This window comes from Convolutriloba macropyga, chromosome 3 (genome assembly GCF_964194025.1).
Source record: "Convolutriloba macropyga chromosome 3, txConMacr16.3, whole genome shotgun sequence".
NCBI lineage: Eukaryota > Metazoa > Xenacoelomorpha > Acoela > Convolutidae > Convolutriloba > Convolutriloba macropyga.
The window spans coordinates 10,631,192-10,649,920 of NC_134470.1; the positions used below are offsets into that span (position 1 = coordinate 10,631,192).

At 34.2% G+C, this 18,729-nt stretch overlaps 1 protein-coding gene across 7 annotated transcripts in view; it reads right to left on the reverse strand.

The window, feature by feature from the left end:
- LOC142335925 (uncharacterized) overlaps window positions 1-18,729 on the reverse strand; it is a 147,860-nt gene that overhangs the window by 18,587 nt on the left and 110,544 nt on the right. For all 7 annotated transcript variants that reach the window (XM_075384316.1, XM_075384319.1, XM_075384320.1 and 4 more), the window contains exons 14-16: window positions 13,883-14,422; window positions 7,382-7,638; window positions 1,419-1,610 (exon numbers count right to left, since the gene is read on the reverse strand). In XM_075384316.1, the coding sequence (XP_075240431.1) occupies window positions 1,419-1,610; window positions 7,382-7,638; window positions 13,883-14,422 (989 nt within the window). The remainder of the gene's footprint in view (window positions 1-1,418; window positions 1,611-7,381; window positions 7,639-13,882; window positions 14,423-18,729) is intronic.

The window sequence follows — 18,729 nt, forward strand, 5'->3', positions numbered from 1 at the left end:
TTCGATAACATACTTAATCCGACTATTTTTGAGAAAAGCTCAAAACTTCCGATCTCTTTAATCAAGCATTGTTAGTAAAGGAAGCCATTATAATAAAAAAGTGGAGGGAAAATTTGCCAGATAGACGAGAGAGTTGTATCCCTCAGCGACGAAATGTCTGAAAAAGGCCACAACACAATCGACTAACGTTGGGCCAATCGCTCTCAGATGACTGTCGCGCTATTGTGTTTGATAGTAGGCAGGATAAGCTAAAGGAAAGTAGTATCGCTGGGAAAGTTGGGAGCGGAAAAATGTGGGTCAGAATTTCCGAAAATTGATTTTTTTTAAAAAAACTCTACCCTCTGGAGTTTTGGTGAAACGTATACTTAGAGAGTAATACAGCTCTAAGAGGACTTCACGTCTCTTAACAACAATTTAGAGCTCTCAGGCTTGCCCACTTTATCCCCTTTTTGAGGACGTAAGCCAAATGATCATCCAAAAAATTGATGCAGCAAATCTGCTGCAGGGCAATTTAGTTTCCCGGTAGTCACTATCAAAATATTGTCCACTTATTTATGTACGTAGAGCAATCGCAAAACAGACCTTCGCTTCTAAACATAACCGACTAAACGTCGGAAGAACTGCTCTCGAACGACTTGTGGGAGCTCTAACCTATTGCAGCCTGCTTCAGTTGGGGGGGCTAAAATCACTAAGGGGTCTTCAAATGACATCATTAGAGCATTAGAGGTTATTATATACCACTATAACCAATAATAAAATGAAAATGAGAAAATGACACCAATTTTGGCGCACTTGTCAGTTGACTTTTAGTAGCACACTGCCGCCACTTGAGTTCAGCTGCTTAAAATTGTCAATGAGAGAGAAATTCAATTCACGCAAAACGAAAAAGTCAAGGGCGCAAAAATCACTCGAAAAGTCAAATCGTCAAGCAAAAATTTTACTTAAAAAGACCAACATCTTTAAAATAACTGCTTCAGACTTCGTTCGAGAGCAATCAATAAAAAATATCTAAGTTTTGACAAAAGCTGTTAAATAATAAAACAAAGTAAAATCAGCTCATTGCTCTTGATATTTCAAACCTGGATAACTCTAAGAAAAGAACAAAATTGAAGGCACCCTACAGCTTAAAATTTTAGACTAGACTGGTTTTCTTTTTATACCAATTAAAACTTCCTCAACTAAATATATCAATCGGCAAAACTAACTGAACAAAAAAAGTCTGGACGGAAAAACGTTGGAAAAGCGTATCCATTCAGAACTCAAGAAAGATATGCCTGATAGAGTTATACTATTACTACTAGAAGCCCAGATAAAAGAACGTTATGAAAACAATTTTGGTTGAATCACCCGTAGCAAACATTTATGAAAACAAATTTCCTTTTATCATCTTTAAGCTCTGTAACATAATAACTACTCACAGCTGCTGTCCATATCTGATATGGAGTCGCCAGACGTATTCTCAACTACTGTTCCACCTGCCACCATTCCACCATTTTCACCTCCACCCCTTTCAACTCCTTCTCCTCTATCTCCAATTCCACCTGGGGCACCACTGCCGTTAGATATTTGACCCCTCGCCGCATAGTTCGTGGCTTCGCCATTTATCATTCCTGATGTAAAGGAAAAATCATTGAAAGTTCAGAATTAGGAAATGTTCTTCCTCCTCCCCTTTTCCAGCTTTGAGGTTTGCTTTATTGTGGGTTAAATTTCTTTACCACCTCCCAACTCAACTACAGTCTATTTTTACATAGAAAAGCACTCTATGTCAACAAGGCATAACTTGTACATTGAGGCAAAAAACATCACCGGAGAAAATTTGGGCCTTTCCCGTTATAGCCGCCACCCCCCCCCCCCCATATAACCTATAGCCCTTTCCCCCAATCATGGTAATTGTTCCCTAATGAGGGGGGGGGGGGGGCTTTATTTTCGTGGCCATAATTGGAGAGACCCAAAAATTTAGCCTGAGATGTTACAGGACTATTGCATCTCGGGTTGAAGTTTCTTTGATTTCATACAAGGATCATATATGATTTCATACTGTCCATACTTGATTTCTTAGTACGATCCTTGTATGAAATTATATATGATCCTTGTATGATTACCAAGAAATCATATATGATCCTAGTACGAATACCAAGTTACAATTTGTTTTTTTTTGTTTCAATTCGGAAGGGCATCACTTACGTGATTCCCCGGCATCACAGTGTGATCCGCCAAAAACCCTAACGTACAATATCATTTGTAACGTTGGGCACTAGATAAAAGAGTAAGTCCAAATAGATAACTACATTTTTGACATACTCTGAAGCCAGTTTATACTTAAAAATGCTGATTTACAAGATATAATCAAGAAAAAATTTGCATATAGCCTGAAATTCGTTTTCTAGATAAGTTTAAACCACTGAGTTATTCTTTTAGCGCACACAAGGAATCAAATGTGGATTGAAAATGCGATATAAAAATTTAATAAGTCCTCTGACTACATTATACGGGAAATTGTGGCAGCAGTCAATGTTTTATGTGTCATATATGACCTTGTATGATTTCCAAGAAATTTTTGTTCAACTTCAATAGAAAACTAAATTATACAGTTCTTAGTCTTTGAAGTTTTTTTGTATGATCCCTGTATGATTTCTAGGATATTATATATGGTCCTTGTATGACTACTAAGAATTCATACAAATCATTTATGACCTAGTATGATTACTAAGAATCATTTTTGACCTAGTACGAAATCAAAGGAAGTTGTATTATCATTGACTCGGGATATAAAAGCTCCTCTAGTAGGATCATAATAGAATAATGAAATGTTATAAGATCATGTACTACCAGGAATACATCATAAGATCATAAGAGGCAATTTGAAACCTGGAAGAAAAAAGACGCACTCATCTTTCAAGCTTTAAAAATGCAATGGATGACAAATTTACAAATTTAATATCAATTTTATCACAATTTCCTTGACCAGAAATTGACCACCGAAATAAATTAAATAGAAAGAGAATTTAGTTATAATATAAAGCTGTTGCTAGTTGTAAATTTTTACAAGTTCTTAAATTGCTGCTTTCAAACTTAATACAGTTTTTGAACACTTCTATCCAAAAATTTCTGAACACATCTATCTTAAACTCTTCTATCTAAGCAACTTTCAGTTTAAGAAAAAAACAGTTTAAATTTACTATAATTTCAATGAATCCGACAGAAACAATTATACCAAAAAATAACACAATAAAACAGATAAATATTTTGAATCTGACTGCAAGACAAAAAAATTTTGGCATAAAAAACATCACCGACTAAACGTCGGAAGAGTTGTTCTGGAACGACTAGTGGGAGCTCTAATCAATTGCAGCCTGCTCTAGTCGGGGGACTCTAAATGGGACTAAGAAGCTCAATAGTGGGCTTCAAATAACCACATTAGAGGTTAACATATACCACTGTTAAGATTTAAAGTGAAAAATGGCACCAGTTTCGGCGCACTTTTCATTTGATTTTTAGTATTAAATTGCCGCCAATGAGTTCAACTGCTTGAAGATTGAGATTGAGAGAGAATTTTAGATAACGGGAAACGCAGAAAATCAAGGGCGCAAAAGTCACTCGAATAGTCATAACTGTCAAGCGAAAATTTTGCATAAAAAATACACACGTTTACAATAATTGCTATGAACTTCGTTCAAGAGCAATTATTTACGCGCTAAATCAAGACTTTATTTTAGTCCAATTAAAAATCACAAAAAATAGAGAAGCTTACGAGGTCTCATAAGGTCAAGACAAATTATTCAACTTTTTCTCAGGACCTATAAGACTAACGCATCAAATAATAAGATTACATAATAAATCTCTGGAATATTATAAGATTTGCAATGTCGAACGAAAAAGAGTAGGTTGTTTTTTTACAAATTTTATCATTCTGGCTGTTTTTTGTCAGAGAAGAATAACCCAAAAAATCCGAAGAGAATACTCCTGAAATAAAAGCTGCAAAGCTGCTCTACCACCATTACGCAGCCAATCTCTCAACTTGAATGGCAAAAACATTTACAAAGCTGCAATTGGTATGCTGGCTAACCCAGTCGACAACAAAATTTTCACCCCAAAATCTTGCAAGATAACCATTCGTAACGCAAGAATCTTGCAGGATAACCCTTTATCTTGCAAATATGCAAATGATTGGAAAGAAACAGAATATGTTAAAAAAAAACGAAATGGAAAAATGTGTAAGCAAATCACGGTAACAATTATTGATAGTTTAAAACCACTTTTCGCAGTGCTCAACGGAAAAACACATTTACCTCAAATAAATTTTTTTACAAACGCAAGTATATCTTGGACAATTGGTTAGCAAAATCACTCTTATGCGCCTGTAATAACCATTGAGAGCAGAATCTTGCAAGATAAACTTCCAGTCTCGACTAGGGTACGCGCAAAGTTTTCCAGGAGATTAAATATTGAGCAAAAATTTAGCAACAGCAAAAGCTGCGACCTCAGTTAAAAAACTGGTGACAAAAAACTCTTTTACTCAAAATGCGCTGCAATCAAAACCAAATCTAACTCGAACCTCAGCGCCAGAAAAAATTCGCACCAGAAACACTAACAGGAGTCTTTGGACAAAATTTTGATATAATTTGACAGCGGAAAAGATAATCACGAGCGCATTTTGACTTTCGGGAATTTGTAGTAATAGAAAAAACGCATTGTTCTCAAAATTCTTGCTGGTTGAAAGTGTTTTCATTTTTGACGCCCAATAACCTTGATCAAAATTATATTCTACATGTGAACATTTTTGTAATATCTTTTGTTTGAACTCAATCTTCTTAAACAAACAAAAAAATCGTACAGCAGGTTATTGTGTGCAATTGCTATCAATGGAATGTAAAATGCATTGGTTATGAAGATTATAATGAGGGGATATTATCTCAAAATGGGATCCCTCATTCAGAAAACTTCTTCAAAATTTAGATATCAACACCATACATTCGCTAGCAGCTATCAAAAATTGTAGACAAAACTTCTGTTTTTCTATCAGAGTCATCACTAAACTTTAAAACAATTTGTTCAGTCTTGTGTATATTAATGTTTCACTATCTCTGCATTGAATAATTTTTTGGAAATTGTCTCGCGGTTTTGTCTGATTTTTTTCTCAAGTTGTTCATTTTCGGTTTTGTTTTGCTTAATTGAAATCAACGGAGAAACGGGGGGGGGGAAATTAGTCAAATGAATGATTTTGGTATAGATAATTCAATTATGAGAGTTTTTTCTTTAACTTTCAAATTTATGCAAACGTAATTTGCGCGCACAGTCGCTTACAATCGCAGCATTGTTCAATGTGTTGATTTTTCGGCTTTGTTAATTTTACATCATAATGCCGAAAAAGAAACCTAAAATAGGTGAACAAGAATAGGATGTAATAATATTGGAGGTTATATATGACGCAGGAGTCTAAAGATAGTGGTTAAATGTGACGGCGTGAAAGGAAACAGCACTGGTTTAGCACAGTGGGTAACATGCTTTCGGGTGGTTAAATACCCTGTAACCATTTCGAGCTCCCCAGTGAAATGAAACTTGATACACCTTGCCATGTCATGCAAGATCATGATAACTCTAGCAAAACTTGAAATATCTTGCCAAGATCCTGATAGGCAAAAATTTGTTGGATCACCTTGGTAAATTCTTGACAAGATCTTATCAAAACATAGCAAAAAAATTTTCTTGGCAAAACTTGCAAAGATCTTGATAAATCTTGACACATAGAAAAACAGTCTTAGAAGGAATTGTGATGAAAAATCGATGAAGAAAAAAAAGAAAATAAATTTTTCGAATCAAATTTACGGTTCAAAATTAGGGCGAATTGGATCAGCACTAGTTTTAGACTCTCATTCTGTAGAAAGTGAGTCAAGGCGCTATGAACAGAAAAATACTAGCGGAAACTCATTCGGGGATTCGAAATTTTTTTAGTAGTTTTGTTTGTGATGTTGATCAACTGTTTGGTTTTCTAAGGTTTTTATGAGACCTTATTGGGGGCCTTCCCGAAGGCGATCCTGTATAAGGTGTGTACTATGTACATACAGAGCTAGCATCCAGTTAACAATTTAAGTATACTGGAAAAAGTAGATTGATAAATTAACGGGAGCTGAATTTTCCGACAATTCTTGATAAATCTTGATAAATCGTGCTTAATCATATAAATTCGTAATAAATCTTGTTTGAAGGTGCTGTTTACTTTTTACAATTGGTATATCTTGCCATGTCATGGTTTGTCAAGACAACTTTATATAACTTGGTATATGTTGCCAAGATCTTGTTTCTTGATGCAAGGATCATACAAGTTTGTACATATCTTGATGTTTTCTTGCGATGTAACATGGCAAGATCTTGGCAACATTTACCATGTTTTATCATGTTTCTTATCACGGCTATCAAGTTTCATTTCACTGGGCCTGCTTTTGAATTTCAATATTTAGGTAAATAAATAAATAAATAGGGTTACATTTAATCAATTTCGATTAAATTTTTTCAAAGGTGGAGTCCAAAGTATATTTGTTAATCTCAAGTGAAGTTTAATTGATAGCTGACAACAACTAAAACTAGTCCATCTAGTAAGTTCAACTCTCCTTTTCCCGTAAAATATTTTTCCTTATCATGAAATAGCGGTGGTGAGGTCAGGTGAGGAGTTTAAATTTCAATTTAATATAGGTATAATTTAAAAGCACCTCAACTTAATTGACAGCTAGTTATAACCACACGAATATACTTGAGATTTGTAAATTAACCACCCGGGTCGAGGATTACCACAAAACTAATTAAGGTTAAAACAAAGTTGAAGATGTGTAAAACGAAAAAAAATTCATCTAATACAGCTACAATTTAATGTTATTGTACAGTTCAATATTTTTAAGAGAATTTGTGAGAATTTCAATAATTCAAATTAAACCGCACTAATGTTATTCTACTAAGTGGTTTCTCCGCTAAGTAGATTGTAATTTCTCATCAATCCACTCTTAATGACACTCTTAATGAAAAGTGTGAAAAGAGTGAAAAAAGTGATAGTAAGCATAATGGTGGAAAAAAGTGTAATTTTTTATCACTCCACCATAGATTACATATGCTCTTCGAAAAGAGTGTAAAAAGAGTGGAGAAGAGTATAAACAGTGTAATTTCTTAAAAACAGACACTTACACTTTTCCCCCAATAAATAGGAGTGGAAAACGCATTACACCCTAATCCCCGCTAATTAGGGGTGGATTAAGGGTGAAACCTCGGCCCGGGCAGCAACGCCATAAATACAACAGCACTCATATAAACCCAATTTATCCAGAAACAACACAATGATTTGAAAGTGCTATCATTAGCTTATTTCAAACGAGAAAAAAACTCAATTTATTACCGGTTGACCTGTCAGCCGAATGTCCAGTTACTCGGGAAGTTTCTTTGCTACCTCGTGGTACAGAGCGGGTTCCACGAGCGACTTGAGATTTTCCTCCGAAATCTTCAATCTTCACATCAGACGGCTCTTCGTCCGAGTCAAAACTGACCACAGAAATGACAGGATTGGGCGCGAGAGAGGACGACGATTTGGTTGGATGCGCAACAGCCAATGATGTTGTTGCCATGTTTGAGTTGTCTTTGGTTGTCGGCGCGCGTCTAAAATGACAGTTAGTATTATATTCTTCGATTCCTTCATATTACACAATAAAATAAGTTAAGGTAGATTTATCTGAAGAAAAATTCAACATACCTGAAAAGAAGGCCTTCACATATTAAATGTTTCTAGGTAAATTTTGAACTTATCTCAATTTAGCATATCTTCTATATTAACTTCACAAACAAAATTGACCCTAAATAACTTAATACCTAGAGAAACCTTTAACTCATTTAGCGTGTATGGTTTCCAAAATTTTAATTAAAAAAGTAAGTGTAATTACAGAGGCACAGCTTGCGGTAATACAAAAAATTGTTTGCCATAAAAAGATAAAGATTTATGGTAGAATATTCCAGCATCATAAAAAAATCATGCAATTCTTCCTGGTAATAATACCAGACAGAATGAGTCACAGAGTCTTCAATTGATTGATCATAGAAGATTCGAGGACCCTATTGATGGATCGTACTCTGTCCCATCACCATTTTACGATGGTCATAGAAACTTGAGAAAATCTTCAATGAAAATACGATGAATATCTGTATCATGCCCCGATTTACAAGAATATCCACTAATTACTGGCAATTAGGTTATAGATCCAAATGCAAAAAAATTCTATGGCTCCCCAAGTCGGATCCGAATGGTTATCTTGCAAGATTTTGCCAGAATCTGGCAGAATCTTGCAAGACGATACATCGTCTTGCAAGAATTTCTGCCAGAATCTTGCAAGATAACCATTTTTTGCAAGAATCTTGCAAGATAGCCATTCGTTTTGCCAGAATCTTGCAATATAGCCATTCGTTCTGCCAGATTCTTACAAGATAACCGTTCGTTTTGCAAGAATCTTGCAAGATAACCGTTCGTTTTGCAAGAATCTTGCAAGATAGCCGTTCGCAAAAAAAACTTCTTTACACTTAAAAAGACCTCTTACACTTAGAAAGAAAACGCAAAAACAGTCGCAATATTTGAATGTACACATATTTTGCGCATCGACAAAAAAAGCGAAAGACAATTATTAAAAACCATCAGAAAAGTATTAATCTAAGCATCAAGAAAGCAGTCCTTCTATCTTCGCTGATCTTCATTTTTTTACATTTTTTTCACACTTAGTGTGAACCTAATTGACCATTGAAACAATCATTGAACTATTTTTGGGGAAACTAGTATTTCAAATACGTTATCGACGTTAAAGTTTTTATGAAACTTTCCGTTTAGGCCCGAGAGAAAAATCATTTTAGGCCGAAAACTTTTTGGAACCCAGTTTTCTTCTTTAAACTATATGTATATTTCAGTAGAAGCACCATTTAGTCTCGACTGGGGTCTACTTGCTGTAACCAAGAGCATCACTTTGACCCAGCTTTGCGTGTATTTCTCTGAGCAGCCAACTTGCAATAACTCAAACAAATTGCTGTTGCAGAGCCAGAAATAGACACTTATATTTTAACTCTTCAATCCTTTGAGCATAACGTCTGTATTATAAAAGTGTAAAACCTACAAAAAGCATTGGTAACTTCAATCAAACGAAATAAAACTACAATGACCAACAGGATTTTTCAGTTTTTCTTGAGCATCATAAATTTAATTTAAAAAATCTTGGTCTTGTTTAACAACTTGGTGTCTTTTACGAAAACAATGTTCAAATGAATAAGTTATTTGTCCTCATCTATTTGTCTTCGTTCGCTTCTCTTTGCCCTCTCGTCTTCTTTCTTTTTGAGAAAGCGTATTGTTAATTATTTTTGAGGTTTTCATTAGTCTGATCTTGCCGCTCGAAGTGAGTCAAAATGAAAGGTTTCTAAAGAAATTGCCCCTACTCATTGGATGACAAAGTTTATTGAATTATTCATCAATCACGAAATACACCAACATCTAGTACGAAATTACCAGGAATCGTGGCCATATGTCAATTGTACTTTAATGCAAGATTATCAATATCCATCGACGTGGGTTTTCAATTCTAAAAATTTAAAAATATCCACCGATTATTTGCTGAACTTCTATCTTCTATAAAATTACGAAGATTCATCATGAAAAGCAATTGAACCCCAATCCCGGATGATCATACAATTTGAGACCAATTATTTTTTTTTTTACATTTAGAAGAAGGAGTAAAAAGTCCATGAGGCAAAACAGTGGCCGTTGTCAGTGTTTGAAAACAGTAAATTTTTTCTAGCTACATTTAAAATATGAATAACTGAATTGCTATATTAGAAAAAAAGCCATTTCAATTATATTAGTTTTTCTGGAAACATTTTAACCAATAACCGGTCCAATAACATTTTTATGGCTTCTTATGGCAAGTATGATACCATAAAAAAATTAGACTTTGGATGTTTCATGACTCCAAAATTTTCCTTTCGAACTAATTTGGGAAATAACCAAAGAAGTTTGAGCAACTTTAATATTTTCAATTTTATGGAAAAAATGTAACCATGAAACGGTCCGTGAACATTTTCTACGGCGCTTTATAAAGCAAGGTACTATAAAAGTGAAACATAGATAGTAATTTCACATTTCATGCAAAGAGACGCTGTCTCAGAATTTCAGGCGGCCTTTCGTATTATTTATAAGCCAAATTCACAAAAAATTATGATAGTCGTATGTTTAGTAAGCTTCCATAAAAACCAAATATGGCGTTTTGTGATTGCTAAGTTTCTCCTATGATGGTCCCGCCAATGCATTTCTTTCAATTATTAGCAAAACTAATCCTTATAGTAGTGTCTAGCAAGTGTTGACATTTTCAGCTAATCTAAGTATGACTGCTGCGGCTCCATCATGCCAATATCTTGCAACATAAACATTTTACGCCTGATTTGATAAACATTCATTTTGCCAGAGTCTAACAGGAGCCATTTTCTGCAGCTAATATGTTCACTAAAATAATTTTAAAAACCTGCCCTTAAGTCCTAAGTTCTTAAAGAAAACCCCTTTTTTGCACTGTTTCAAACTTTTTCTAACGATGCGAACTTTTTCTTGCAACTGTTGAAAAAATTTCTATCAGAATTGTGCAAAAAAAGCACACGGCCTTGCATGGGGTTATTACGCTAATATTACCAATTAAAATTAGTTTCTGAACCTACTATGGAGGTGACTCGAATACTCAAACAAAACAGTAGTTTTAAAAACTCTATCTTCATTCGGCGAGTAGTTTTTTCCTTAAACTATATTCGAGGGAAATAGGGAGAGTTACTGAAATTTGATAATCCGTCTAACTTCATGGCTAAATGACGTCCAGAAACAACACAGTCTCAAAACGGGTGATCAGATTTTAAATTTTTTTCAATTCTGTAAACTTCGTCAATTTAAAGTTTAAGTTCGATTAATACTTTTTGTAAGTTTTCCTGCAAGAAATTATCTCCACGTGAAGGACCATTTCTGAACAATTGGCGATACAATCAGAAAACAACCATCACATCTTTTTTGTTGTCTCGTTTTTGTAATTCAAACACAGTTAGAGAATACAGTGATATTTATTAGTTTAAAACATTAAATAGCACGGGAAGATTTTGCAAACAAAACGAATGGACAATAATCAATTTAAAGTTCTAAAAGTGCCCGGACAGCATATCAGCACTGAAACATTGTACTCCGATTGCATATGGCCGGCCAAGTACTGTATCAGTGTATCCTAAGAGCATCTTGCTACTTATGATGTGCGGTATAAATCTCATAGAACTTTTTTTCTGAAAAGAGACGGAGCTTCTCTGGTTTTGATTCGCATGATGTTCAGGAAAACCAAGACAAAATATCGAAAATTTGAAATTTTGCCCGCTACAGTTTTTGAAAACACTATTTCAAGTAACGTATCAATATAGGTAAAATACCCGCCAAACCAGTAAAAACACGCCAAAGTAGAACCTGACGAATTTGGGCCGAATTTGCAGATTTTTATTGTTTTTATTTCAGATTGTAATGGAATTTTGTATGAATGTATTAGTTTTAGCTCAACAATATTTACGTGCTGATATACTATGCAGGTGTAAAGTTATCTCAAATTGAACTCTGAAATTCTGAAATTTGAAAACATTTTTTCTTTGATTTTTAATTACATAAATTCTTTTGTAATTATACCTTTTGTATGATCTATTGTAATTGAATTTTAATTCACCTTTTTTCACTTTCTTGTCTGGAGTATGTTATTTCCAGGATAAGCTCAGAATGAATTTTCTAAATGCTGAGAGTGTTATCAGGCTGCAAATTTACAATGCTGAAATTCAGAGAACAATGCTGAAATAACAATGCTAAATTCAGAGAGCGTTTTTTGTCCTGTATTTTCCATGAAAAGTCTAAAATATGACATGATCATAGTACTGGTCAGAATAAACATACCCGGCAGATTGCCGGAAAATAGCCGCCATTGATTCCAATAAGCATGATTGGGATTGAAAGAATAGAAGATATTGAAAAAAAAAATTTGTACAAAAACATTTTTTAAGTCCGATTTATTTTGATGGCATTTCGTAGTTGAACATAACGTACTTCTGTTTCTTAGAGAGAGGCTACAGGGGCTACTATCAATACCAATAAGCATTAGAGATGGTAACTAAGACATATAGGAACGACGTTCAAATAGCGGGCATCTAAAATTGGGCTTTATGGGTTTATCCCGTTTCTACTACTGACTTCAATTTTTTATACTGACTCTATTCATTTTGAATTGCTTTGCTGAGCAACTGATGTTCAAAATCATTTTTAGCCGAATGAGAGAAGAGAGAAACTAGCCTAGAGAAGTCAAAAAGATATCACGCAAAATGTTGAAAAAGCGGCAAAATGAGGTAAAGCGAAACATTTTTTTATTCGACGAAGTAAAAAAAAAAAATAGGAGCGCTATAATAGCCGGCTGAGAAGATGAAGGCGGCTATTAAAAACACTGAATTGAAAAACTATGGTTCATTACTGCTTTAGTCCGTGAGTCCAGTCCGGGTGCTACTCTAATCGATTATAATAATAACAATTTTACACCATATATCCGTTTATAATCATTTGTTTTCAACTTATTGTCAGTGCGGGGCGTTAGTCAAAGAAAAAAACTACAAGCTTCCGATTTCGTTAATTGTCCTTTCTGCGATTTTTTACAGCCAACTAATCCGCTTAACTGGCGAACATAATGCATGAAAAATTTCTCAGATTTTTATTCAATGAAACACTTAGACCGGAAATTTCATTATTATTTTTATTTTTTTTTAACGATTGAACAACGGGAGGTTAATTCGGGACTGCACCCACTAAGCTCCTTGGGGGCTCAAACGGAAAAGACCCATTCAAAGTTTATCAAAACCCTCAAAGTTTATCTTCCTAGTTCTCGTCTCTGTAGGCAGTTTTTCTAAACCTACGTCCCCGATTTTGCTTTTTATATTTGCTGGGCTATATATACAAACACATATTACCAATGATCATTGTCAATTTGATCCAGCACAACTTGTTAGACAACATCTTAAAAGAATGAGCCCGATTTTTCCATGAATTTTCCATTGCTTTTGTACACCATATATCCGTTTATAATCATTTGTTTTCAACTTATCGTCAGTGCGGGGCGTTAGTCAAAGAAAAAAACTACAAGCTTCCGATTTCGTTAATTGTCCTTTCTGCGATTTTTTACAGCCAACTAATCCGCTTAACTGGCGAACATAATGCATGAAAAATTTCTCAGATTTTTATTCAATGAAACACTTAGACCGGAAATTTCATTATTATTTTTATTTTTTTTAACGATTGAACAACGGGAGGTTAATTCGGGACTGCACCCACTAAGCTCCTTGGGGGCTCAAACGGAAAAGATCCATTCAAAGTTTATCAAAACCCTCAAAGTTTATCTTCCTAGTTCTCGTCTCTGTAGGCAGTTTTTCTAAACCTACGTCCCCGATTTTGCTTTTTATATTTGCTGGGCTATATATACAAACACATATTACCAATGATCATTGTCAATTTGATCCAGCACAACTTGTTAGACAAAATCTTAAAAGAATGAGCCCGATTTTTCCATGAATTTTTCATTGTTTTTGTACTTTGGGATAATTTTTTTACATGCCCGAGGTTGTAGACAATCAATTTTATTTCATCGTACCAGACAAAAGATTAGCAATTACTGCAATGCTTGATTTGCTGCAAAAACATAATCATCGCTTTTCTTGTATCGGAAACGAAAAGGAATTACCAAAGGCAAATGAACGCACAAAAATAAAAGGAAGTAATAAGCGTCTTCAATTTCAACAATGTAAGTTGAAAAACTAAATGTCAACACACACTTACATTATGTTACTGAAGGAAGTGTAGTTCTGCGAATTGGGCCTCGTTGGTGACGTCACTAAAATTGAACTTGTTCGTGTCTGAACACTACTTTGATCATCCCCAATTTCCGTAACAGAAACTCCCAGTTGGGGCGTAATTGCTACCACGCAGCTCACAGGGAAGTTCAAGGTCAAAATGTTGTCGCTCTTTCCTTTTTGGCTTTCGTCCGCTGTGTTGTTTTCAAGGTCGATCGATCGGATCTGAGAAGAAATCGCGTCGCTTTGTAACAACATGAAGTTTTGCTTGATTTTAAATATCGAAATGACTTTTAGCTTTCGAGGAACTTGAGCTGGTATGTTGACTCCTTTTTGGTTCAAAATTGGCGATGATTGACGAGATAGAACAAGTTTGCTTGAAATCGGAATCGCGACTCTAAACTTTGGAGACGGAAACTGTTTGCAAAGTTCATCTGGTTTAAGTTCTTTGAACTTTTTCACCCACAGAGCTCTGATTTCCTTGGATTGAAACATTAAAGTCATGTTCGTTTCCTCTGTTGAGCCACTATAACATAAAAATGAGGACTTGATCCAGACATGAAAATTAATCGGCGCTTCAGATGGCCATAAAAAATTCTAGTGGTAATTATACCTGAGACTTGCATATCGTTCCTAGAATCCTGGTAACAATGTATCATGCAAAAACATAACTGCTCAAAACAGCAGTGAAATAGATTTGTGTACCATAAATAGAAACAAATAGAGAACTTGGTTGACAGAGTCGCCGAATCAGTCTTCCAAAACTAGGAAAAATTTAATTTCACTGCACTCGCGAAGCTCAATTATTAACAGCCTTGAAATTTCGAATAAAAATCGCCTTCAAGTTACAAAAAAATGTCTCAAGAAAGAGAGAATAATAGAATTGTATAAACAGTACAAACTTTACAGATTTGCGGGAGAGATCTGACGCACAGTTCAAAATGATGGTTTAAATCTGAGGTCAATCTGAGCCAAATGTGGTTTGCATTTCCAAGTTTTCCTCGAATTAATTTTACTTCCGGAGGTATAAAAATTGAAAAAGCTTTAAAGTTGGGCATGCAAAGATGGACATCAGCTACGCTGCAGCTAAAAATGTTTCTAAAGCTATCGATTCACAGCTTACATAGTCTTGGTTCCTTTTTAGATGCTCAACTACAATGCGCAATTATTACTATTATAATTTTTCTTTAAATATTTCAGTCAAAAACAACACTTCTTTATGAATTACCCAAGTGTCAGAAACAGTAGAAAAGGCAGGACAATTCGCGAAAAACAGTTTACGATAATGTTCACTGCCGAAACTAGTAAAAAAATCTGGATTGACTCTGACTGAACTTCATAAACAATTTGCAAGGATTTAAAATAAAAGCTCATTGCTTGAAGTCAACCAAAATGTCTTAAAAACTTTCATTTTGCTTTCTCACGCCTCACAAATTTTGCGAGTTTTCCACTTCTTACTGGATGTGAATGACCAAAAAAAACCACACAAATTCAACTGATGAACGACCCCGATAAACACGGGACTGATTCGTTTCTATGCATAGTAGGTGCGATTGACCAAAAACATTAGGATTCGCGCAGCTCAGCATAATAACTTCCATCAATAATTTAAAACATCTTTGATTTTTCATCTGATTTTCTTTTTGAACTTTCTTGCATGTAACTTTTTTGGTTACTATGCCCAAATGAGCTTCAGCCACGGTACAGAAAAAATAATCACTCATGAGGGGATTCTTGCATCAAAATAGATTTCTAATTGAGCAAACTTTTGCGCTAAAGTTACATATTGTTAACTCCATTTATGGTACGTGTACATCTAAGATTTCAGCCAAAAATATATGCTGAGAAAAAAATAGGTTAAAGTTGACAGAAAATGTCAGATTACATAGATCCCGTTTTTTTGAGAAAAAAGCTGTCGCATGCCTTTAAATCTAGTTTTTCAATTTTCAGGTGAATTAAATCAGTTGTTTAACAAATTATTGATTAATGCTCATATACGTATGGTTCATTTTAAAGGTTCAAAAACAATGCGCAAATACCACGGTAAGTAATTTTAAAAGTCAAAAACAAAACTCTGTGAAGAGTTTTCTTTAAGAGTTACAATATAGAAAGTCAGAAACAGGAGAAATGGTAGGACAATTCGCAAAAACATTTCACAATAAGGTTTACTGCCGAAACCAGTAATCATTATCAGGATTGACTCTGGATCAACTTCGCAAAATTTTTTGATTTTTCAGCTGATTTTCTTTTTGAACTTTCTTGCATGTACATTTTTTGGTTATTATGCCCAAATGAGCTTCAGCCACGGTACCGAAAAAATAATCACTCATGAGGGGATTCTTGCATCAAAATAGATTTCTAATTGAGCAAACTTTTGCGCTAAAGTTACATATTGTTAACTCCATTTTTGGTACGTGTACATCTAAGATTTCAGCCAAAAATTTATGCTGAGAAAAAAATAGGTTAAAGTTGACAGAAAATGTCAGATTACATAGATCCCGTTTTTTTGAGAAAAAAGCTGTCGCATGCCTTTAAATCTAGTTTTTCAATTTTCAGGTGAATTAAATCAGTTGTTTAACAAATTATTGATTAATGCTCATATACGTATGGTTCATTTTAAAGGTTCAAAAACAACGCGCAAATACCACGGTAAGTAATTTTAAAAGTCAAAAACAAAACTCTGTGAAGAGTTTTCTTTAAGAGTTACAATATAGAAAGTCAGAAACAGGAGAAATGGTAGGATAATTCGCAAAAAACATTTCACAATAATGTTTACTGCCGAAACCAGTAATCATTATCAGGATTGACTCTGGATCAACTTCGCAAAATTTTTTGATTTTTCAGCTGATTTTCTTTTTGAACTTTCTTGCATGTACATTTTTTGGTTATTATGCCCAAATGAGCTTCAGCCACGGTACCGAAAAAATAATCACTCATGAGGGGATTCTTGCATCAAAATAGATTTCTAATTGAGCAAACTTTTGCGCTAAAGTTACATATTGTTAACTCCATTTTTGGTACGTGTACATCTAAGATTTCAGCCAAAAATATATGCTGAGAAAAAAATAGGTTAAAGTTGACAGAAAATGTCAGATTACATAGATTCCGTTTTTTTGAGAAAAAAGCTGTCGCATGCCTTTAAATCTAGTTTTTCAATTTTCAGGTGAATTAAATCAGTTGTTTAACAAATTATTGATTAATGCTCATATACGTATGGTTCATTTTAAAGGTTCAAAAACAATGCGCAAATACCACGGTAAGTAATTTTAAAAGTCAAAAACAAAACTTATATCGCTTTTTAAGAAAAAAGCTGTTGCAGGCCTTTAGTTCTAGTTTTTCCATTTTCAGTTGAAATACCTCAATTGTTTCATAATGGTTTATAAAAAAACAATCAGTATATTAGCAAACTTTCAGCAACAAATTCAAGTATTTGACTAACCAGTGATAAATGTGACGCGAATGAGACTCTGATTCAGTACTGAAAAGTTGCTTAAAATATTCAAATTTATGACTCTAATTAAAACGTTACAGCAAGAGGCAGCGGACAATACAACTTTAGTTAACGGCTTACACAAGCGAAACCCTCAAAAACAATAACATGATGCATGATTTTCATCCTTTTTTAAAGTAGCCGTGAATCATCGTAAATCATCTTTGCAGCAATTGCATATCACGTGACGCCGAATTTTCACCACCAACAGGAAGCTATTTGCAGTCAGTTAGAAGAAAGTGGAAACACAGAACTTGTTTCAACAAAAATTCCTCTCACTTGATTAATTCTTAATCAGTTATATCTACCGCAATTAAGAGAACATCCGTTAGTGAACTAGATTTGTACAAGGAAGATCATTAGCGCATAATATCTTATACCGCAATATTTCAAAAGTACAAGTCGAACTTGATCATATAATTGGAGAGAGAAAACAGTGTGCACCTTTTCGTAAAATTTGTAAGCACCAGCAAAATTTCTAAAACGTTTTTTTTTGTGGTAGACTATGGCATAACAATTGACCGCGGCACATCATCAGTTGTATACAATTTAAGTAAACACAATTCAAATGAACATTATTGCACTGGGCAAAAAAAACTAGGTGAGAATCATTTTTTTGCTCAGCATTTCGATTATTGCTAAAGGATGCATAGGATTGGACTACAATTAAGGATTCAAATGAAAATTTCAAACAAGGAGGCTCGGTAATGTGTTATCGCACATAAGGTTCCGATCCCTCTCATTCACAATTCTGGTATAACTGTCTACCAAATGAGGCACCGATAGAAGAAACCATAAATACTAGTTTTTAAAAATATTTGGTGTATGAACGAAGAGATAGGTTCCAAAGCAATTAATTCAGTGGAGTAAAAATTCATGCATTAGATTGAGGAGATATGACAATATTAAGAAAACGAACAGCAAAATCCAACACAACAACAAACATTAATTACATCAAAACCTTTATGTCCGTTTAAAAAACAAAACTTAATGTCAAAGTCAAAATAGCGTCCGATAAACTGAAAATAAACAAAACAACTTAAAACTCACCAGAAAAGATATAGAACCAGTACATATTAAGGCTTGGTAAAAAAAAACATTAAAGTTGAAAAATTCGCTTATTTTATTCATCAATTAATTTCAAAATTATGAAAACCATTTGAAATCAACAGCAATATACCATAGATTCAAACTCACCAATGCTTCTATAGAAGGGAATTCAGAACTGTCGGTATTCATTTTTATGCGGTTACAAAAAGAACAAAAAATAGACAACAAACAAAAAATCAATTACAACTTGCCAGAAAAAGCTCTCCAAGCCGTAAAGCCATACTTTGGCCCTA